Here is a 23,744-nt window from a genome sequence, read left to right on the forward strand (position 1 = left end):
AAAGTCCATTTGCAGCTTATTATGGATGCCTGCTATGTGGCAAGTGTAATCTTTCACTGAAAAATAATGTTCATCATTACAGAAAAGGCATTTTTCCCATATTTGCTGAATAATTATTTTAAATTATGTGTGTAGAAACAGGTCTTGAGCCTGGAGTAGCACTGCTATGAAGAAGTTGAATTTATCCTATTTTATTTTTTAATTATTATATTTTATGTGTATATATTTTTAAATTTTTGTTTCCTCTTTCCCACTCAGATATTCCTACTACAGTGGGCCAAATACAACATTGTTCCCTTTGAAATCTCTGTTATCTGCCTCATGACCTAAAACCTCTTCCTTTAATTTACTAGTTGTCACATTATTACTCACTAAATATGAAGGCGTGATTTTATCTGCTTATAGAACTTTTCTAGGTGTTTGTTAACAGTGAGCTAAAATGTCACAGGAGTTTCCAGGTGCCAGCAGCTCTTTCAGCCTGTCCCTAACGTCTAATGCAGTGGCTGCATTTTGGCCATTCACATATGGCCCCTGTGAATATCCAGATGCCCAGGGAGATTCTGAGCCAGTAGGTATGGCTGGGGCTTGGCCATCTGTAGCTTCCAATAGTCTGCAGGTGATTGTATTGTGCAGCTAATGGCTCATAAACAAACCCTTAGTGTGCTTCTGATGATCTTTCAACTATGCTGAAGATTTATTTTTGATTTTGAGGAATACATATAAATGAATTTTCTTTTTTGATGCAGATTGTCCCTGAGCTAGCGTCTGTGCCAATCTTCCTCTACTTTGTATGTGGGACGCTGCCACAGCACGGCTTGATGAGCAGTGTGTAGGTCTATACCCAGGATCCAGACCCATGGACCCTGGGCTGCTGAAGCGTAGCATACAAACTTAACCACTACATTACTGGGCTGGCCCCATAAATGAATTTTTTTAACTTTAGTTGTTCATTTATCCATGAGTTAGAACGTTTAAACTGAAGTCTGGGAAAAGTCTGTGGTATCAGAATATTGGAATCAGAAGTTATGCTTGAAAACCTAATATGGCTATCAAATGGCACACTAGAAAATTTTGATTTACCTGGGCATGCTGCAGTACACCATTCTTAATCTCATCTGTCAAAGATAGAAAAATTATTATGGATGTTTTTCTAGTCATTATTTCCAGTTCTCAAGCTTATGCTCACCTTCTGGCCTGTTTAGTCAACATTTCATTCATGTTTCTAGTTTAAATGTGCAAAAATATATAATAATTACAGAAGTCCTGCTGTACAAGCCACCAAGGCAGCTGCTGGTACCAAGAAACATGATCTTAGTAAATGGAAGTACGCAGAGCTCCGCGACACCATCAACACTTCTTGTGGTGAGTGTGCGGAGAGGCTCGGCAGCGTCTGGGGCCAGTGCCTGGGTCGGGGCAGAGTTCGTTCTTTTGCATATAAATTAATTTAAGCTATTCTCTTTGTTACTCTCACCTTAAAATGAAGACCTAGTTTACTCACGAAGGTAAAAGAAAAACACACTTACTAAATTCATTTTGCGTATCTCTTGTCTAGGTCAGAGAGGAGCAGCATAGAGAAATTATGGTTGGACTGTATTAATGACTGACCCTCTAATGTTGCATAATAGTTACGTAACCTCTAGATCAGAATCTTTTGGTCCGTGAACACAAAGGGAAAAATGGCAATGCTGTCCTTCCTTTTTAAAGCTGTCTTTCTGCTAACAGAACAGAGGAAAATTCTCTACCCAGAGGCTCCATAGTTGTGTTTTTGTTTAAATCATAGAGTTTGAACTCAGGACACTATGACCAGGAACTAAATTGTCATAATTGTAAAAAACTCCTATGTTCTTTCCCTCCTCACTGAGTTTATCTGCATAGTTATAAACATAAAAAATGTCTTGCATGTAAATTTACCTTGCATTTGAGCACAGTGACTTTTTATTCTATTGCTGTGGCCTGTGACCTTGGACAAGTGACTTAACCTCTCTGATTCAAGTTCTTAATATCTAAGAATCTGTTTAGTCCAGCGGTCTTGTGTGGAGAAAACGATATAAAATAGTAATAATGCATAAGAAAATGCTCTGTGGGTATAAAAGATAATATTACCATAAAATGCTCATCTTTTAATAATTAGCTTACTTTTGGTTTTGCACTATTAATTTAAAAATGAAAACTTTATATATATAAATATATGTTTATGCCATAGAATTATTGTTAGATAATAAATTAGAGATGTTAATTTTTTTTTTTCTTTTTTGGTTCTTTCTATGTAATTGATAGATATTGAGCTCCTGGCAGCTTGCAGAGAAGAATTTCATAGACGACTAAAAGTGTATCATGCTTGGAAATCCAAGAACAAGAAGAGAAATACTGAAACAGAACAACGTGCTCCAAAGTCTGTTACTGATTATGGTAAAAACCAGTCTGTACTTTTGAATGTTCCGAAGTATATGTGTTTAAATACATGTAAATATACATAAGACATTTGGGTAAAATGTCCAATATAAATTTTACTGTGAAATTGTGATCCACTGAACCTAACACAACCATGATAGCTTGTGTTTCATAGCATTATTTCTATTAAATGTGTCTTTGAAGTCATATTTGTTAACATGTATTGAATTTACTTGTCAAGAAATTCTAGAGGTAAGAATATTATTGTCTATACTGAAGAGGTTTGGAATAATGTTACAAATGCATGTTTGTTCCACATATAGTCATGCATTGTTTAATGATGGGGATACATCCTGGGAAATGCGTCATTAGGTGATTTCATTATGCGCACATCAGAGTGTACTCATACAAACCTGGATGGAGAGCCTACTGCACACCTAGGCTATGTGGTACTGATCTTGTGGGCCCACCGTCGTTGACCCAAACGTCCTCATGCAGCACATGACTGTACACATATATACACATACGTAAAGATTGCGTGTGGAAATGTAAAGATTGCTATGAAAAAAAGAATGTTTACTGCAAACATCATTTTCCAATACTGTGAGAATAGAAGAGCGAGAAATAGTACTTTGGTTTTGACCAGAGTTTTGCCTAGACCAGGATTTGATTTTTTTGACTGAGACCCTAAAAATGAATTTTGTTATGTAAAAGGCAAAGTTGTGCACTTGAAATTGGAAAAATAGAGGAGGATAGACATAACCTAGTAAAAGCATGTACTGGCTTTAACATTAATTGAGAATACCTGTGATATAGGAGTTGTAATTTCAGTCTTAAAAGCAATAATTAGAATTTCATTTGTTCAACTTGTTACTTTTAAACTGGCACAATTTATTAGCTTATTTCTGTTTAAAGTCAAGGTGTCAGTATATTTAATGTCTTTTTTTTAAAGGGATATATTCCCAACACTTGATATTATAGTTTAGCGATACATGACCCAAGTTGACTTAGAAAATTTTTGAACTCTTGGTTACATTTTGCCTCCCTTACCACCTTCCTGGCAAATAAAAGTAGTATTTGATTAAAGTCAATTAAATGGTGGAATTTTAGTGTTTCTAAGTCGTTGCAAAGAATAGAGTGAGTGAGGGAAATATTATTAATGAGAGAGATGTTGGTGCTGGTGATTGTTCAGGGCCGTCATCAGTTACCTCTGGGAGGGCAGGCAGAGATCGCCTGGAACCACGAAGTGGCTCTTGGAAGGCCCTCTATCATTCTTCCTGCAGCCACCACTGCCTTCTCTAGTTTAAAAATTTGTCTCTGGCAGTTGAAGATGACGGGATGCTTCCATTCCCTGTTTACTTTCTGTACCAAGTTTCTAACCATAGTTACCTTTGTTTTGTAAAAATGGCAATAGTCTATTCTTTTTAGCTGTAATGTTCTAATCATGACCTTTAGCTGATAGGTTTTCATTATGTTTTATTTCAAAATTTATACGTCTGAATGATTGCACTTCTTAAAACAAGAAGAAATTAATGTTGTAATATTTGGCACACACATTTTTAATGAATATACAAATATTTCTTGTATTTTTAAACCAAACTTTGATACCTTACTCATCCAACTCTGCCCCAGAAGGAGCAAATAATATATAGCTTACCTTGCTGGTTCTCATACTGTTTCCGTTCATAATATACTATTTGGAAGAACAAAAGTGTAGGTTAAGAAAATTTCCCAAGTCCCATCCAGATATATGAACAAATTTAGGAATTCTATGTGAACACACTCCACATATACGTGGACTTCAAAGAATTTGATTATAGACCATTTTAGGGATCAAATGTAACTTCTGCTTTGAAAAATTCTTTCTTATTTTTCTCTTTATTTTTTCCTCACATAAAATTCATTCTGACCCAGGAATACAGTTAAAAGGAAAGGTGAAGGGCACTAAGATGCTTAACAACTCAATTGAGAAAATTCTGTACTTAGATGGTTTCCTAATGGGGCTGCTAATCAACCTTTAAAAGGAGCTGCTCTGTAGTTTAATATTTAGAAGGATTAGAATTCATTAATTTGAGAAAATAAAATTATGACAACTTCCATGGTTGACAAAAATATAACTCGATATTATTGCCTCTAAGAGTAATATATTGACAATTGGTGATGAATTCTTATAATTAGGAGTGGGGAGCCTCAGGCCCTCTAACTATGTGCAGTGCTGGGTGACCACACTCTCATCACATTTACTACAGAAAGAGGTTTTCAGAAATAATTTCTGGGGCTGCAGTAAATTATCCAGTAAAGATTTACAATATGTAGTTGCTTAAAACAGTGACTTTCGAGAGTAGTTTTATTTTATAGTTCCTGAAATAAAAATGACACGAATTTAAGACTTAGACAATTTGAGGAATTTAAAACATACTGAATATATGTAAACGTGGCAATGCTTTTTCTCTAATGCATATAATTTTTTGATGAATTTAGAAGTTATTCTCTTTTTTTATACAAAAAATTCTAATAATGCTTTAAGGCTCGATAAACATTTATTAAGTCATTTAATAAATAAGACATTTATTAAGTCATTGTTTTGGATTTTTGTTTGGATATTACTGTGTCTCAACATTACAAATGAAATACAATTTTTGTAATTTTGGTCCTCTTTATATGTCCATTAAGCAGAATTTTCTAAAACATAATCAAAACAGCTTTTTTCTTTTTTTTTAAAATCAGAAAGCAGCATCTACTTGTAGGTAGTTCCAAGAGTGTTTGGCTATGGATAGGCTATTTACTTGTTAGTCACCGCCTCAATTGATGGGAAGCCGTTATAAATTAGAAGAATGCTCATTTAACAGTTTTGGCATTTTTATCTTTTCTTCAACATAAAATATTTGTTCACAGATTTTGCACCATTTTTGAACAATTCACGTAAGTCAATGGGTGGTAACTCATGAGCTAACTGGAAGATGGGTTAAAAATACTTTATAAAATACTAACTTCTATTAAAGATTGTTTTGCTACAATTTTAAGTGGAATTGTAGTACATTAATGTTGGTTTATCTGTACTAAGAGATTTAATTTGAGATGATGCTTTCATTTGGATCACTCCAAAATATATTTGCAGAACAAAATTTATTTGTTTTATCAAATTAATTCCTTTAAAAAAAACTAGCATTTTAAACTGTGAGTATACACAATTCTTATTGTAGCAAAACTCTATCTTAATAAGCAGCTGATCTTTTAGAATAAAGACTAACTTTAGGTGCTGGTTTCAAACACTGTGATGGTATAAGCCTTTCTCCAAAAGATTTGAGTTCTGTATGCTAATGTACACAGGTTTAATAGGATAACCCCTAACAGGAAGAGGAGATTATTGTTACCTTTATAGCTTCCTATGATGCACCTTTTTTAGTAATTTAGAAGCTTTGAGTCATCTTACAGTACAGTAAATTTCTTATAGAATTCCTTGAACAATAATGATTTGGATATAATGCCATATTTATTTGCCAACTGGTTGGACCTGATTTCTTTTTAAGTGCCTCTGGTAATTCATAGGGTTACATTTGAAACTTATTTCACACTTTTGAAGATGATGCAATTGGATGTGAAACAAAGTTGTTTAGATTAGTCTCAAGCTTTCAACATCCGTATCTTTGTATTTTTCCAGATGGATATTCGTTTCCAGGCTTCCCTAATACAATTTCAGTTCTCACATTAGAAAAAGACATCAGAAACTTTCCATTGGGTTTCTCAGTTTTACCCAATATATTAAGTTACAGGAGATGTTATTTTAAAAGAAGAAAGTAGCTGAATTTAATGGGTAGCCATCACTATCGTCATGAGCTTCCTGTCAAGTGGTCATCGAATTCTAATTCACTGCTTAGGATGGAGGGGAGGGTTTTTTTTTATCCTTTTAAAATGTCTTAGTTTTGAGTTAGTGTATTTTCTGCAGCGTAGGTAATTTTAAACTTAAAATGGAAACACTGAACTGTGAGTAGTTTTGGGGGAACAAGAACAAAAGAATAAAGCAGCTCATCTCTGCTGACGTGCTAAATGCGGTGCGGCTTTCTGCAATCACTAACAGCGCCCCTTTCACGGGCATGTGTCGCTTCGCTCCCTGCTCTTTGCTGTCTCTGGTTTGCACAGAAAGAAATCCAGCTGCCATAAAGCTTTTGCTATTAGTGTAAAAAGCAGAGTAAGAGTATTTTCACCCTTTCAGTATTTGCAAATTCTCACAAAAGCTGCGTGACTGTTCTTCACCTATAGATATTATGTAATTTTTCTGTGGCGTACTTAGCTTTTCAGTGGGATTCTTAATTGAGCTGCAGTAAATGGTTGATCTACTTTTAAAGTTATAAGTATAAAGCATATTAAACAGACTTGCCAAATTAGGCTGCTGAAGATGTCAGGTCATTGCCCCAGAGAAAGATGTATACGTTGCAGATAAAATAAAAACCTGTTTAGTAATGAAAATTGAGCAAGGGAAAGAAGATTGATAGGAGAGCAATGCCCAGTATTAGCAGAAAAGCAAGGATTTTTTTCTGTTGGTGAAGAGAACCAAACATTATACACTTTGCACTTATTTCAGTGGATTTTTTTCCAAGAGAAATCTGATTTCAGAGTCAGTCAGTCTCTCTGAGGGAAAGTTCCTGCTTACCGTTACAGTTTTGTTGTTGTTGTCATGAAGTTGTCTCAATATTATTAGTAAAAGGTCTGTGCTGTCTTGGCTGTTTTAAATCCCAGAGTCAGTTGGCAAAGAGAAAACTCATATGTTGTCCACTTTTTTGAGGAAATTGTGATTAAGTTGACAAATGTCTATAATCCTTCACACTTGTGAAATTATCATTTGCTTGTTTTATCATAAATAGTCCCGTTAAAGTTATGCTGAACTCTTTGGAGGAAAAATATAATCCAGTCAGTAATACCAGCTGGCTCTCCTGCCGTGTGGGTTTATTCTAGGTTCCTGATGTGGTCACTTGTGGGAGTCTGCTAGGGCTTGGCCATTGGTGGTGGTGGTTTGTATGTGTGTGAATGTGTGTGTGTTTGCAATGCCAAGGAACATCTTCAGGGAGAGAAAATTCTAAGTCACGCTCTGTATTCATTTGTAGGCAATTAGTATTTACATTTATTATTAGGAACCTCTCTTCTTCTTCTTCTCCTTTTTTTTAAAAAAAGAAACTTGTGATGCATTTTAGGATTAAAGGCTGTTTCCGTTACCCCCTGGGCAGCTGGTGTGACTCTCCCTGTTCTCTAACAGCTCAGCAGAACCCAGCGGTCCAGCTTCCTGCGCGGCAGCAGGAGCCGGAGCGGCACCGGCAGCAGCGCTTCTTCCGCATTCCGTTCATCCGCCCTGCCGACCAGTACAAAGACCCCCAGAACAAGAAGAAAGGCTGGTGGTACGCCCACTTCGATGGACCGTGGATTGCCCGGCAAATGGAGCTCCATCCTGACAAGCCACCCATCCTTCTTGTGGCTGGTGTGTATGATTACATGAAAAAATTTATAGAGCAAAAAAAGGATTATAAACCCTCCGAATGAAATAATTTAATATATAATATAATTCATTAAATTTCAGGGTTGAGGGATGGAGTTTCGTGGTTGTCACATTTCCAATGAATTGAGTTTTAACTTATTTATAATGTGAAATCACCTGGATTAATTATGTCCTTGGAGACGGCAAAGTTGTCTGTGTCCTGAGACCTTTTCATTGGTGTTTAATTCTATCAGTTGATTTGCAGTGGTTTAAGGAAACGTAGCATTTTTACTAACCGTGGTGACTTCTTTGATCAACTGCAGCGTTAATACATTTTGAAAGGGATCTTTGTGGAGGACAAATTTAAGTTGTTTCTGGTGAATTTATTAAGCAGATTTAATCTTAGAGGAAGAAAATAGAGTTTTAAAAGTTCTCAAAACTATGGGAGTGGATAGCTATTTCAATAATAAAGTTTATAATAAACGGGTCTGGAAAGAGACATGGTGATTTTTCTGCTGCCTCATCTGTCAGGTAAGGATGACATGGAGATGTGTGAGCTGAATCTCGAAGAGACGGGCCTGACTCGGAAGCGTGGGGCTGAGATTCTGCCGAGACAGTTTGAGGAAGTTTGGGAGCGCTGCGGGGGCATCCAGTACCTCCAGAGCGCCATCGAGAGCAGACAGGCGCGGCCCACGCACGCCACGGCCATGCTGCAGAGCCTGCTGCAGTAGCGGCCGCGCCCGCCGGCCCCGGCCCCCGCGCCGCCCACGAGCGCGCGAGAACGCCCTTCGCGGAGGGAACAGAGTGCATTAATCATGGCCTGTGTTAATTTAAGGTTAATTATGGTAGTGAATTTGAGGTCTAGAAATTATTTTCCTGAATCCAGCTGTAACTGTTAAACCTCTCATTATTCTAATATTTGTTACACTTGGACGGATTCTGATATTTGTCATCCTTTGCCAACAGACTACCTTAAATCTGTCATCATTGTTTAAAAATTCAAAATACTTGCTTGTTAAGATGACACAGTACCAAATAATTGGAATAATGAAACTTGACTTAAATTTTCTTATAAAAATTAAGACACTTAAAATGATCAAAGTACCAATATTTTGATTTGAAAAGCTGTGTACTTTTTACTCACTTTTTCAGAAATTCATGGAAATTTCCATCAAAGGTGGAAATTGTTATTTTCCCCCCTCCTTTGCCGGTGTCTTAGTTTGAGTAAAGCAGTACACCTGAGATTCTAGCATTCCGGAGTCTTGATGTATGCTATGTACTCCTTGATAAAGAAGGGGTTCACAGTATCCTGCACAGATTTTTCTTTTCTATCACATTGTGTTGCTAAAAGACAATTTTTCTTACACTCCATGGACAAATAAAGGAAGTTTAGACCATTTAAATGCGTAAAAGTTTTGAGATAATGTTTGTTTCATTTAGAAAAGGAAGTAGGTTTTAGGTGGCATTGTGGCTTAGCCGGCCTGAACTCAAATATTCTTCAGCTTCATCTCAATTGCAATTTTTGTATCAGAATCTTGTCCAGCTTGTTTCATATGATTTAAGCTAGTGTTGTGCTTCAAAACATGTTGGTTTTTAAAAAATTCCTGTGTCTTTTCTGGCCTTTGAGATTTTGGTAAATGTAGAACTGTTGTATAAGCTTTGTAATTCAAAAGCCGTTGTACTTAGTAATGCTTGTTTCGTGTAACTGATAAATAGTTTTTTTGTGTGTTGTTCGTTTTGATCAAATGTCAGCGGTTTCAAGCCTGATATCCATGACTTCATATTAGGAATTTGGAGACAAAAACACATCAAGGAATTAGGTTGACATGATCCTGAGGAGTCTTGTTTGTATTTTAGAATAAAATTAGAAAATAAAATTATTCTCTGCACTTTTTTCCCGATTGTTAAAGACCCTAACCTTTGAAATAAATTTCCAGTGATTTTTCCTAGAAAGAGGACTTCAGTTAGGGAAATATTTCTCAGCTGATTAGCTTGGTGCTTGTGAGCCACAGACGCTGTTTTCAGAATTGCTTCTCTCATCCTGTGTCTCAGTACAGACGTACTTATTTATTATACTGTGCAAATGGTTGTCTTCGGTTAAATTTAATGGGTCCTGTCTGTGCTACTGAGAATGTGAATGTGATTTTCTTTTGAAGGCTGTCTTACTGCACGGACTCACCCACCCTTGGGTCATATCATCGCTGTGATTGGTGACAGAAGGTCTGGTTACTGAAATAAATGACCTGTTCTCGCTCTTCTCATCGCTTGCCTTTAATTGGTGTTTTTATTTGTGTAGGATAATAAATGATAAGCTTTCTTAACTAGTAACAAGTCCTTGAAGAAAATTTAGTAACAGATTTTAATGACTTGTCTCTTTAGCACTGTTTCCAGAAACAGTTTTATGTATCTCTTAGGTACATATAGGCACTAGATGGAAAACTAATCAAACAGGTGGAAATTATTGTAATGAGAGAACTTAATGTTTTGAAGAATTTGTAAGAAATATATCACAGCAAAGCATTGGTACAAGTCTTTATAGTTTTTTACTTGAATAGTGAATAAATATAGTCTTAAGCCATTTTGTTGCTAATGATGCCACACAGCTGTCCTAGCACTTATCTGTTTAGTCTCCTGAGTTAGTTTTGGCTGCTGGGAGAGCTGCCCTCATTCAGACAGACTTACAGCGACCTACACACAGTAGATGCGCCTACACACAGAAACCCCTTTTCTGAAGAAATTTAGGACTCTGTTAGCCGTTAGGGAAAGAGCAGAAATGGTGTTGCTAAAAGATGTTGACGGACCGCTTTACATGTTCACAATCACACCCGTAAACTCTGGGTGAAAACTGTAGGAATCAAAAGTAAATTCATATTTTAATCAGTCATTTTAATTGAGATTTAAAATTAGAAGTTCAAACCAGCTTATTGTATAGTAAGAATAGTCTCACTCAATACCAGTTCCTTCCTTAGTGTATGCTTTGCAAAGGTAGACATATATAAAATAAAAATGAGAGGACAGTGTTTTCACATTCAGTTCAATTATAATGTACTTCCTAATTCCACTAACACATTTGAGATCTGCATTATGAGCTGTGGGTACGCACTGAGAGAGTCTCTCTGCTCCACGTGTGTCAGGAGAACACTGAGGATTCTTAGATGTGAAGATGAGCAGATGGCCCCTTCTCAGAGGATCATCTGAGGAAGAAAGAGAATGATGCACTCGGGAGCACAAGCGCCCATGGAAGACAGTCTGCTGTGGCTCACCTGCTGCTCCTGACTTTTCCTTAGCTTGTTCTTCCCAGGAACATGTGAGCCCTTTTGTTTTGCAAGCAACCAAGAAAATATCATCTTAAGCAGAAAATAGATTGTATTTGTGGAAGCTTAGATAAAGAATAGAAACCCACGGGTGAGAAGAATAAGAAGGATTTATTGTTTGTAGAGTTTTATTAGTTGGATCTTTTCAAAAGACATTTTCTTTCACAGGCTATTACTATGGTTCTCAGGGTATCCAAATATGTAGATCTTTGGTTTCTTAACCTGAAGTACCTTAAGAGTTCTTGGACCAGTAGAGTAAATATTTATTGAATGCATCCGTCAGTCAATTAATACAAAGTTAGTGTAGACCTGCCTCCTTTTGTAGAAGAGAGAACAGAGATCAGAGAGGTCAAGTAATGTAGTTGTACACCATGGAAGAGAGACGAATGCCTTTGCTTCAATCATGCAGAGCAAAAAGAATCCAAAGTAACTGTTTTGAGTAGCCCCCTCAGCGTTTACAAAGGGTTGCCTCTCTCCACATCTTCAGAAGGTGTGACAGGTTTTCTTTTTCATTACCAGCAACACCAATTATTGAGAGTTTTAATTTCTCCCAGAAGATAAACTAACAAGGGGAGGGCAGAGGATCTCTAAAAATGAGAACAAGGACAAGTTAGGGGGAAAGTTCTAACAGCAGGGAAAGAGGAGAGCCGCGGCGGGAGAGAGAGAAAAGGGGTGTGCCCCGAGGACAACGCCCCAGGCTGAAAAACACCCATATGTTTTAGGGAACAAAGCACTCCGAGACTCTCGCTAAGTTTCAGAATGAATTGTATGTAATATCAGAGCAGAACCTATTGCTAAAACTTGGATCAAGACAGACCTGATGTGTAGGTCCCTAGCGTGGGGAAACGGCACTGTCGCGGCCCACGAGAAGTGGACGTTGTGTGCCTTGGCCTCGGGAGGGCGCAGGGGAGACATGCAGAGCAGAGCCTGCCCTGCTGGGACGGGGTCTTTTGCAGTTCAGTTCAGTGCGAATCGATGCATTCTTCCTTCTCCATCGCTAACTTAGTATATGAAGTAAGTTTGGTGGTTGTAGTTTTAAAGAGATAATCAGGAAAGAAATTCATATCAAAAAGAATATTTAGTCCTAATTTGTACCTATGCAGAATCTCACCTTCAAACCTCAAATAGGCTTACCTGATTGGCCATTTTATTTTCACTTTTGAAAACTTGTCTAATAGCAACTGTTACTTAACTTTTCCTCATTTCCTTAAAACTATATACCTTCCTAAAACGCCGATGTACCGAAAATACAAATAATAAATGCTTTCTCTGTAGAACTCCCTCTTGCATCTTGTGTTTTTAATACAGTTACAGGGTGTTATAAACAAAGACAATTGTAAGTGTTGCACGTGTTGCCCTATGTCTCAGATGGAACAAGTTGGAGAAGTCTGGGATCCTGAAGCTTCATGCAGTCACCAGGGCTGGAAGCGCCATGCTGGGCGGCTGTAGCAAGGGGCGAGGACTCAGGTGATTGAAACTTCTTGAGCTTTGGGTCCAACTCCTTTGGGACTTCCATCCAGGGAGCAAGCAAGACTGTGTGTGAGCTGTGACTACTCACTTTGCCTAAATTAGAGAAAAACCACATCTTGGCTGCCTTTCCCCAGGCCCTTACCCAACTGTTTGTGAGAAGACAGGATGTGAAAACAGGGGACCCAAAGAAGAGTCCTTCTCCCTAAGGCTTCGAGTACAGCTGGCCTAGAGAGTCACCTCGTGTCCCTCATCGGGAAGCTCCTGTGATCCTGGTGGGTCTGCTGAGTGCAGAGAGACGCCGACTGTGTTACCTCCACAGCTCCTCTCTGGCTGGTTGGAAAAGACCAACCCAACAAGTGGGTGATGGGAACAATGAGAGGCACCTGCTTCAGAAGGGGACTTCCCCACAGGAGATGGGGTGTCTGCTTACTTGCCTTTCTCCCTCAAAGACGGCATTCTCTGCAGTTGTTAGAGCACAGCTGAAACGAAGGGGTGGACAGCCCATTATGGGAGGTGATTACATTCGGTTTTCATTCTCTCTCATGATGGAATTTTTTTCACGGGCTTTTTGTTGGCCTGTCATGCATCTAACAAGTATATTTTCCTTTGGGAAGTTCCAGGGATATGGACGTAAGTAGGTACGTCTCTTGCCACCATTCTTTGGTCTGTGGCACTTTTATCACCATATCCCAATTTGAATCCTTGTCCCATATCAGCTTCTCACTTTGAGGGACACTTGGGGTGGGAATAGGGGTGAAAGCTGTGCATCTGCAAGGGCGCGTGAATGAATTTTCAAGGGTTCGTAGCCATGGGGAAGTATGTCTTCCCAAAAGCCTGTCTCTTGTCAGGAAACATTTTGTTTTTATTTCTGAAGCTTACTGTTTAAATGTTGCCATCAATGTTTAATATTTTGCTATCTTTTGGCAGCATTAAAATCATGCTTGAAATCATTTATCATCCATAAAGCAAATCCAGGGACTATTTAGTAAAACACAGACCCAATTTTATTATAAATCTATGAACACAGTGCTTATATTTTATTGAAATTAAGGTTTACAGCAAATTTGATAATGGAACATTTGAAAGAGATACAGAGGGATTCATTTTTCATTAAGTAGCACATCAAAAACTGGCTGAACTGGTCTACCTTGAATCCAGTCTGCCTATCCTCTAGATGCCAAAGTTAGCGTAAAGAAGTAGTCAACAAACTTATTAAATTATAGGAAGACATAGTTCATCTGTGGTGGAAAACAAGAATTGGTCATGTCACAAAGTACAACCTCACTTTTTCCCCAATATGATGTCTTCCTTTACAATAGATTTACGCAGCAACAAGAAAAGTAAGATTTTCCATGGTATGTATATCTGAACCCCAGTTCTTTTTTGTTTTAAAGGAACAAGTCAAATTATTGGCAACAAAATGATCTACTGTGTAAGCAGTACTTTCTTATAATGTGCCTAAGAACTGAAGGAGTGTGTGTGTGTGACAGACACAGAGGTGTGGAGCGTGTATACATGTGTGTATATTGTCTATACATTCATGCATTTGGAGAGGCCTGCATCTCTTTGCGTAATCAGTCAACCTTTATGTAACATATAACACGAGCTTTGCTTCTCAGGATATTGTTCACCCCCTCCTCCCAAAACAATAAGTAAGTTACACATGTTGTAAATGATCTGTGAGCAATATTTTAAGGGCAGCTGGAAACAAATCTGGTTTACCATCACCTTGACTGTCATCCAGGAATAGCCAAATATGTTTCACTGATGGTGTTTTCGATTTTAATTATATAAGCATCATTTTCTTCAGAATTTACCAGTCATCAAGTATCCAGCTCTTCTCTACTGGAAATGTGGCGTGTGCTGGTTCTCAGTGTTGACTATATGCCTGGATTCCCATGACCAGTGAATATCCCTGCCTATGTTTTCAGGGTTTTGACGGAGTGGATACAATATTTCTTGAGAAAGCAAGCCATCTCTCTTGAGATAGATTAAATGATAATTTGTACATTTTCAGTTTTTAATTTCCTTCCCAATCTTAATGGTTAAATTCTTCATATCCTACAGTCTGTAATTCAGAATTTCTTTTCCTGGTTACCTGGAAGAAAAATAGTTTTAAGGGCTTAAAAAATGCTACCCAAGGTCAAAACAATGGTTCATTCCAATATTACCTCTGCTGGGGGATGAGAGAGTATGCTTGCCATTTAGGATATCTTCTTTGAAAGATTAGAGATGCCCCCCAAATATTCTTAACTTTATAACCTACTAGGAATGTATTCTATTTCTTCTTAAACCTATTTAGATTCTCAGGCTGCACCGTCTCCTGAAGCAGAGGTGGCACATATTTGGTGAACCAGTCACCATGTTCCCTTCCAGCCATAACAGACATCATTGTCCCATGTCGCTTCTTCATTTGGCATGTGGTCCTTAATTCTACCTGGCACTTCAGGATGTAGTTGGTGTTTACTTCATCTGGGCATTTTGTTGATCCTGTGTCCCATTGTTATTTTATGGCCTGCGTATGAACTTTTTCTGTCTTCATTTTTCTTTGTTTCAGGAAATCAAAATGGCACACGTTATTCTCAGTGAGCACTTGGATACAAGAAATTATGATTGGCATTTGGTGTGATTGCCTCCGTACCCTTCTTGATTGTATATTGACTGTAATGACTTGTTTCAACTGCCAGCTTTAACGTATTTGTTTCCATCCAACCCTCTAGATCTCAGGTAGAGTGGACACTGGCTGATTTTCACTCATTTTTTACCATTAAAATTTTTAGGTATAATTTTTGAAACTAGGTATATTTTTCCAAAAGTTATTTAAAAATCTATTTGTAGGCTATATTTAACCTGGTTCTAGATAAGTTATTTTCCTTTGTAAAATAAAATTATTTTAGTCAAATGAAGTGATTGGATGAGTATTTTAAAAGAGACATCTAGGACACTGGAAGGAACATTTATCTGAGGATGAGCTTTTAGGAATTTTTTTTTTTAAAAGATTTTATTTTATTTTCTTCCTTTTTCTCCCCAAAGCCCCCTGGTACATAGTTGTATATTCTTCGTTGTGCGTCCTTCTAGTTGTGGTATGTGGGACGCTGCCTCAGCGTGGTTTGGTGAGCAGTGCCATGTCCGCGCCCAGGATTCGAACCAACGAAACACTGGGCCGCCTGCAGCGGAGCGCGCGAACTTAACCACTCGGCCACGGGGCCAGCCCCGCTTTTAGGAATTTTTGAAGTTACTCATTGTTCACAAATCATGTTCTACATTTTTTTTTAAAGATTTCATTTTTCCTTTTTCTCCCCAAAGCCCCCCGGTACATAGTTGTATATGTTTAGTTGTGGGTCCTTCTAGTTGTGGCATGAGGGACGCTGCCTCAGCGTGGCCCGATGAGTGGTGCCATGTCCACACCCAGGATCTGAACCAGTGAAACCCCAGGCCGCTGAAGCAGAGCATGCGAACTTAACCACTCTGCCACGGGGCCGGCCCCCTACATATTTTTGCTTTAGCTGATTATTTGAAATCAAAAGAAGATATTTTACAAGAATATAAAATTATTCAGTTCCAGTAATATAAATTATTATTATGACAATTTCAACCTTGTTGAAATGCATTTGATAAATCACATGTATATTTTTACAAGAAAAGGTTAGGAATATTATACTTGGATTGCTTCTGTTATTTTATTGTTTTGTTTATACATTTCAGTTAATGCCAGACTTCTGTCTCAATCCTTTCTGCAGCAGGAAACGCCCTTTTCTCTCTCAAAATACTAAATTAAAAAGCCTGGCAAATATAGGAAAAGTGTTTTTACTTATCTCTATTTAAAACAAGAGTAAGGCCCAGAAACGTTTTTAATTTCCTCCAAAATTCAAACTCAGTAATTAAAACTGACATATAAAAATATGATCTTTACCTTGTTATTTTGCTCATATAGCACTAGTTTTTAGCTAGTTTCATTATGCTTGATTTTTAGAGTGATCTGGTGACCTGAAGAATAAAGCAAAAGCAAGACTTCCTGTTGCCTGGGCTTATCAACATTAATAGCAACTACAACTATCTATTATTTTAGTTTTAAAATTATTATGACAAGTAAAAATGGATAGCGTATTTTTGCAGGTGCCTTCTGTTGGGGCTGGAGGAAGTATGCTCTCTGCGTACCCCCTGAGTTTTGCCTTCCAGTTGGCTCACTGTTTCTTAAGCAGTGGTCTCAGGAGGATGGGAGAGATAAGTGATCAGTTCATCTCTCAAGAAGTCGAGTTATTTTTAAAGTCAACTTCTGAGTTGTGGTTGCTGAAAAATATCTGGTATAATATACGAAGGTGTAATATTTGGGAGATACCTTCCGATATACGCTCCCTTCTCAGTCAACTGTTTTCTTTCTTCCAACATTCTGTCCATTATAATTCCAGGGAAAAGGGGAAGCAGGGTTTCACTATGGGAAGGAGGGAAAATAACATCCCGGTCTCAGTGCTTCATGGGAAGAGGGCAGAGGAGAGAGGAGTAGTTGGAGGAGGTTAAGTAGTAAGTCCCTTGTTCCTCCTGCCACCAGCTAACGTAGCATTTTTGGTTCCTGCTTGCCCTGGTTCTGTGATTTGGAGGCTCTGAGACTGCTGGGGGTCGGGCAGATGCCTGGAATCAGAACTGAGAGATCGCAGGTGAGGGGAACATGGGAATGGAAACTTTCCAAAGGACCTAGTGAGACAGGGAGAGCCACCCTCCTCACTTGCCGGACCTGCGGATACCACCTTGGAGAAGAGAACGGAAAGGAGAGGATCTCTGAGCCTGACTACATGTTCCAAGGGAAGTGAGCTGCCGAAAGTGACTGCTCAAACTATTAATCAGACACAACTTTAGAAACCGGGTTGGACCATAGTAAACTCCAACCGTTCCCTGTCTCAGCTCTCTTGGTCCACCCATCCCTCGCCCTACCCACCGCGCCCACCTTCCCATCCAGTGGAGAAAGGGCTCAAAAAGGAGTTAGGAGCAGCTTCTAGAGGAACAAAACGAACACCCCCCCCCCCCCAACACCTGAGGTGTAGCACGAGTAAAACTGTGACCTTGCTGTGGTTAAAACAAGTACTTCCATACTATTAAAACTCCTCATAAATGTCACTTGGTACCATCATTTACTTAATCTGGCCCCTATATTTGTAAACAATTTTCATTATTATAAATAATGTCACACAGAACACATTAGACCTAAGTTAAAGAACTAAATGAAAATTTTTAGATCTGAAGAGGAAAAGTCAAGAATAATTTATTCTGTTAGATCTAGATTTGCATTTACTGTGTATGTATAATGATAATTGTGATTAATAAAAATCAAACTCATTAAACCAAAAAAGGGAGCTTTGAAAACGAAATTTTGTTTGTTCTTGGGAGAATTTTGCTAAGTTCCTAGTACAGCTGATTTGGTATATAGAACACCTAAAATTGAGGGAAATGAAAAATGTGTGGAGTGTATTCCTAAATACTGATTGGAGGAGAACCGAACAGAAGGAAGAGGTGAAAGTATAATGAACGGCAACGACTTGGCAGAATGAAGAGAACTGCCCCAATTCAAAAAGCTCATTGTGTGTCAGCGCACTCAGCACCTCAGGGCACCTGCCCTCAACGTGATTTTCCTGTCTCTTCACTTTTAGGGAGAATAACAAAAATGCAGCCGAGTTTACATGTTGTTTTTAAAGTTACACCACTTAGTGTTCTCAGCTGATACGCATCTGGGTCTGGTTTCCAGGCCTGAGAGGCACTCGCAGGGGTTCCTCCCACGCTCCCCTTTGTTGACCACCAGACGGCTCCACTGCCACTGGGCTAGCAGTTGACACTGAGGGGCAGCGAAGACAGTGCTGATCTAATCCCATGATTCATTCCTATTATCTCTATTATATAGGTGAGGAATTTGAGGCTTACAGGGGGAAATGTTGCTCAAGGCACAACTAGTTAGGCATGGAGCTCGAACTGGAATTCAGGTTTCACGTTAAAGCCTCTAATCTTAATCATTGTCTTAATCTATGGTTGGTAAGGTCTTGCCATCTGATCCTCATATAGGTAAGTTGTCAGAGTCACCACGAATGGCATCGTGTGAGGAACAGAAGTGACTGACACCAGGGCTTGCCGGTGTCGGGGCCTGAGGGACTCTCAACACTGTGCACACAGGGTTCTTCTCCACTGAGAGGCTGTCGGAAGCAGCTCGTGGGGGCAACGGGGTTTGTCCGCCTGCTGAGGAGATCAGGCCTTCATATTTAACATTTAAAACGGAATCTTTAATCAAGGAATTGGAAAGGGCAGAATTGAGGTGGTGTGGGGATTTTTCTCTTATTCTCAAAAAGAAATTGAGTATCTTTCTCTCCTTCCTTCTTTCTTTCCTTCCTGTCTTCCTTCCTTCCTATCTACTGCCCGGCAGCTAACATGGTGACTCAAAATGCTGAACTGAACTGGTGTGAGGAGTATCGGATTCCCGTGAATGTGAACACCACAGGTCCATCCTGGCCCCCAGAGGCAGGCAGAGGTGGACGGAGTAGAACGCCCGACTTGGCGAGAGCCGTTCTTTTCCAGATCACCCTCTGCCTTGCTCTGTTGATCTCAGGGAGGGCAACCTGGAATTAACGTGATCTTCTTACTCAAGAAAGGGAGTTGTTTAAGATTACAGCCTGTACAGCTATCTGAAACAGCAAATAGGGCTGATGAAAACAAAAACCGAATGCCGTACACTACTGTTCATAAAAGCCACATGCAAGCCCCTTCTCCTCATTCATCGTGCTCATCGACTGTTTCTTCCTCCCCAGCCCCCTTTCTTTTAAATTATACAGTCATTATTAAAAAACTTGGACCCAATTCCACTTCTTTCATAAACAGAATCTATGATCCTGCAATTCTCTTTTCTCATCTAATGAAATGTCTTGGCCTTTTTCTATGGCAGCTCTGGTAGAGCTGTGTTCTTGCTCTCCTTACCTGTTGTGCTCCACAGTGACTAATACGCCCCCCATGGATGATTTAACTATTCCCTACAGATGGGCTGGACAGTTGCTTCATGATCCAAAGCAATAATGCTGTGCACAATTTTTTTTTTTTTAAGTGAGAAAGATTAGCACTCAGCTAACATCTGTGCCAATTTTCCTCTATTTTTTGTATGTGGGATGCCACCACAGCATGGCTGATGAGTGGAGTAGGTCCATGCCTGGGATCCACACCCATGGACTCTGGGCCTGAGGTGAGCGTGAGGAACTTTAACCACTCGGCCACAGCGCTGGCCCTGCTGTGCACATTTTTTTGTACATGTATCTTAGTGCACAAGTGCAACTATTTTTGTAGGAATAGTTGTCTGGAAGTAGAGTGAGTCAAATTTAAAATTTCATAGATACTAACAAATATTTCTTGGAAAAAAGGGTTTCCAGTTTACACATCCACCAGCAATGTTTGACAGGACAAATTTGCCCTGGTGTCACCCACACTGGATAGAATCAAGCTCCTTTTGCAAACTTGTGAGTGACAAGTGACAGCTCATCAGCTTGGACTGCCCTGACTATAGTGAGATGGAGCATCTTTTCCTACGTTTTGCTGGTCATTTGGATTTCTTCTATGGATTGCACCTCTGTATTCTTTGCTCATTTCACATTCACACGCTTGTCTTTTACTAATGTGTAGGGGCTCTTATTAATATGGCTGTTCATCATCTAAGATATATGATTAAGATATATGATGAGTTGTACATATTTTCCTCCCACCTTGTTGCTTATAGGTAAATTTTACTTCTAGTGCCTTTTCCCTGTGGCAGTCCTCTTCTTAACGTCTTCTGGGATGAGATCTTAATTAGGGGAGGTTTTTTAGCCCAAGATTATAGAAATATTCTAAAAAGTGTTTGTCCTTGTACTATCATAGTTTTGATTTTAGGTTTGTCTCTTTGACGTAGAATTGATTTGTGTGTAGTAAGGAACTAACTTTATTTTTTTCTAAATAGAGGCCAATTGTACTCTAATCATTGTGGACCAGTCCATATTTTCCTTACTGATTTGAAATGCCTGTTAAAATAAATTCTCTAGTACATAAGGGTCTGTTTGGGGCTTATATTTGTTCTGTTAACCTATTGTCTATCTTAGTGTTATAAACAGAAATACTTTACATATTGCTTCTTACAGAGCAACCTCCTCATCATCGTACTTCAAGATTTTCTCCTGCACATTTTCATTCCCAGAGGAACTTTAGAACCAGAATGTCAAATTCCATAAGGAATCCTATCAGCATTTTAATTGAGATTAACTTGGAGAAAATTGACAGCATTGTCATAATCCTCATTACCTGAATGAATACTCTGTGCTTTATGTTTTTTGTAAAGATGCTTTCTAAACGCAATTTCAAATACCCCTTGCAGTAACCCAGCCAAGTGGGTTTTATTAGTCTCATTCTCCAATGAGGAAATTAAGGTTTAGAGAAGTTAAGTAATTTGTGCAAGATCACTCAGTAGATTGCTAAACCTAAATCTTAATAACAATTTGACTCCAGAATATTGCTTCTTAACAACCATAGGATAATTGTCTTTAAAGTGTTAATACTTTAAAGGAACAAGGTATGTTTCATCAAGGGAAAGGTTAAATCTCTCTTGTTTCTTGTTGATTGGGTATGGAAGCAGATGGCTACAAGTCCCCTTGGTGGGAAATTAGAGACTATGGCCACTAGAATGAGTAAGAGGACAGTAAAAAAACCCAGGATGGTCTAATGAAGACATGGGTCTGAGGTGATCAACACTGAGGAAATGTCCAGGTGTGTGAGATGGGAAGCCCGTGACTAGAAAGGGGACAGGCTCACAGAAGCCTGCAGAGGCGGAGGCCACAGTGTGGCCCATCTGGATGTCACAGGACTTGGAGAAGAATTAGGAAACTTCATGTTCCCTGTTTATTCCTAAAGCCGCCTACACCTTAAAGTCTGGTTTGCGACTAGAAGGCCCGTTATATCTCGCCTCCTCTCCCCCTCCTATGGAGCATCTCTTAATCTATCTTTTGGAAATGAAGGATTGATTAGACTTATAACAACTATAGAATGGACTACTATGTAATCATTAAAAATGATACTACAGAAATTATTTAATGGCATGAGGGAATGTTCTAAGTAAAAAACTGACTAAAAACAAGAAGCCAGTCTAATTCCAATTTGCTTTAGAAAAGTCTATATAAACATTCTATATAAACATGTACACCAAAAGATAATAGCAGTTAATGTGATGAATTCCACATGATTTTATCTTCTGCCTCATAATTTTCTATATTTTCCAGCTTTCTTATGAAGAAGGCAATTACGTTTGCAAACAGGGAAAAAAACAAATATCATACACACACACACACACACACTCACACACTGCACACACCTGCACATTAAGGTAATAGACCGTGTGGTTTTCTGTCTTAAAGCTGACACAGGATCTTTTTTCTTCCCTTATTTATCTTAAAAAAATACTGCAGAAAGGCTTAGAGCAGTGGTTCTCAAAGTGTGGTCCTTGGCAGCAGCCTTCTCTGTGCCCCACCCAGACCAGCTGAAGCAGAAACTGCGCCCAGCAGGCCCAGCCATGTGTGTTCTAACAGTGCTTTTCTGGGAGATTCTGATTCGCCCTGAAGTTTGGGAACCGTGGGTTTAAAGGCCCTTGTGAAGTCATTCCAGCAGTAGGTTTCTGAGAAACATGAGTAACAAATTCGTGGGGCCACAACGTTAGTGTGCCCGACCCACCTGCAGGGAGCTCACATTCCTCTCCAGGGGTGCAGAGGCCCACGTCCCCGCCGTCCAGGCTCCCCTGGCCCTCGCAGCCCCGTCGGCAGCGACACTCGGCTTCCTCGGTTCGCTCATTCCTCACACACTGCGCGGATTCTCCGCAGGCCAGGAATTTGCAGGGGTCTGCTTGATCAGCTGTAAGAGAGGGAGCAGATTTAACGAATGATGGCGCCTGAGCAGCGGGACTGGCAAAAGTCAGAGGCCAGAGACCAAGTATTTTGCCATCACCCCATTTTGGAGTGAGTTGTATAGCAGTGATAAGGGGCTGGAGTGAAAAAGGAACCACATATCTCTGTGCCTTGAAGAGTGAGTTTATAGACAGGGGTGATAACATATTTAGCTCCAAATATAATTATGCATAAACTTTGTTGGGCGTCAGAATCATCTGGAGGCCTTGTCAAAACACAGATTCCTGGTCCCATCTTCAGAGTTTTTGATGCAGGAGGTATGGGATGGGGACTGAGAATTTATTTCCGGGGAGGTCCCAGGTGGCACGCATGCAGCTGATCCGGAGAGCACATTTTGATACCCAGTGCATTGGAGAACTAAGATTTTTTCGCTATTAGTTTTTTTAAAGGTAGACATTTTTTGCAGAGATGAAGTGTGAACATATATTTTTAAGATCAGAGGTACCTTATAAAGTAGTAAAGTAGGCAGTCATTTATGTGGACAATTCTGAAAACTCAGCATGACTTCCTGATTTAAAAAACATTTTTCTCTTATTCCCTGGCTAATTCCTAACACCCTAATGTTAGAGACTCTTTCCTTTGGAAAATCAAATAGACCTCTGGTATCTGGGTCTTCTTTGGTCATTAATTGTTCTCTTCTACTCTATTCTGAATTCTGTATGATTATCTCAAATTCTTCGTAAAGTGGATTATAAATCAAGAGAAATGTACCCAGATTCTTCTATACAAGGAGCCCAGTACCTCGTCTGCTATAAGAGCTCTAAATACAAGCTCTAAATATAAGTTAGAGCAGAGATCACCACGGAGCGGATTGTCCGAACTGAGTATTTCAGGTGGGTTGCGTTTGTATGTGCGGGGACTACGAAAGGCCTTCCGACTGGACCCAGAGCACAGGCACAGAGGCGGGAAAGCAACAGACGGATGAAGAGAGAGCAGGGGAAGCCGCGACTCGTGGCCAGGAAGGAAGGGAACTGGGCCTGGAGAGGGAAGTGAAGGCCAGACTCTGGTAGGCCTGGAATGCCATGCTAAGGAATTGGGACTTTTCAGGCAGGTGGGAATCACGGCAGAAATGGGGGGGGGGGGGGGTATTAACCGAATTGTGCTTTAGAAGGCTTGTAAATAGAACTCAGAATTTTCAGAATTCGGCTTATTTCAGTA

General features: G+C 39.3%; 2 protein-coding genes across 13 annotated transcripts in view; one reads left to right on the forward strand and one right to left on the reverse strand.

Moving 5' to 3' along the window:
- The window catches only part of MYO6 (myosin VI), a 153,738-nt gene extending 141,289 nt beyond the window's left edge, over positions 1-12,449 (forward strand). For 9 of the 12 annotated variants that reach the window (XM_070558977.1, XM_070558984.1, XM_070558985.1 and 6 more), the window contains 5 exons: positions 1,259-1,362; positions 2,278-2,409; positions 5,287-5,313; positions 7,643-7,861; positions 8,390-12,449. In XM_070558977.1, coding sequence (XP_070415078.1) covers positions 1,259-1,362; positions 2,278-2,409; positions 5,287-5,313; positions 7,643-7,861; positions 8,390-8,589 — 682 coding nt within the window. In that variant the 3' untranslated portion in view covers positions 8,590-12,449. The remainder of the gene's footprint in view (positions 1-1,258; positions 1,363-2,277; positions 2,410-5,286; positions 5,314-7,642; positions 7,862-8,389) is intronic. The other 3 variants (XM_070558988.1, XM_070558990.1, XM_070558983.1) reach the window with 2 other exon arrangements.
- A 1,195-nt stretch (positions 12,450-13,644) lies between these two features.
- The window catches only part of IMPG1 (interphotoreceptor matrix proteoglycan 1), a 120,814-nt gene continuing 110,714 nt past the window's right edge, over positions 13,645-23,744 (reverse strand). Inside the window, exons 15-16 of the mRNA XM_070558991.1 lie at positions 22,357-22,533; positions 13,645-14,740 (exon numbers count right to left, since the gene is read on the reverse strand). Coding sequence (XP_070415092.1) covers positions 14,718-14,740; positions 22,357-22,533 — 200 coding nt within the window. The 3' untranslated portion in view covers positions 13,645-14,717. The remainder of the gene's footprint in view (positions 14,741-22,356; positions 22,534-23,744) is intronic.

The sequence above is a fragment of the Equus przewalskii genome, chromosome 9 (assembly GCF_037783145.1).
Source record: "Equus przewalskii isolate Varuska chromosome 9, EquPr2, whole genome shotgun sequence".
Classification (NCBI taxonomy): Eukaryota; Metazoa; Chordata; class Mammalia; order Perissodactyla; family Equidae; genus Equus; species Equus przewalskii.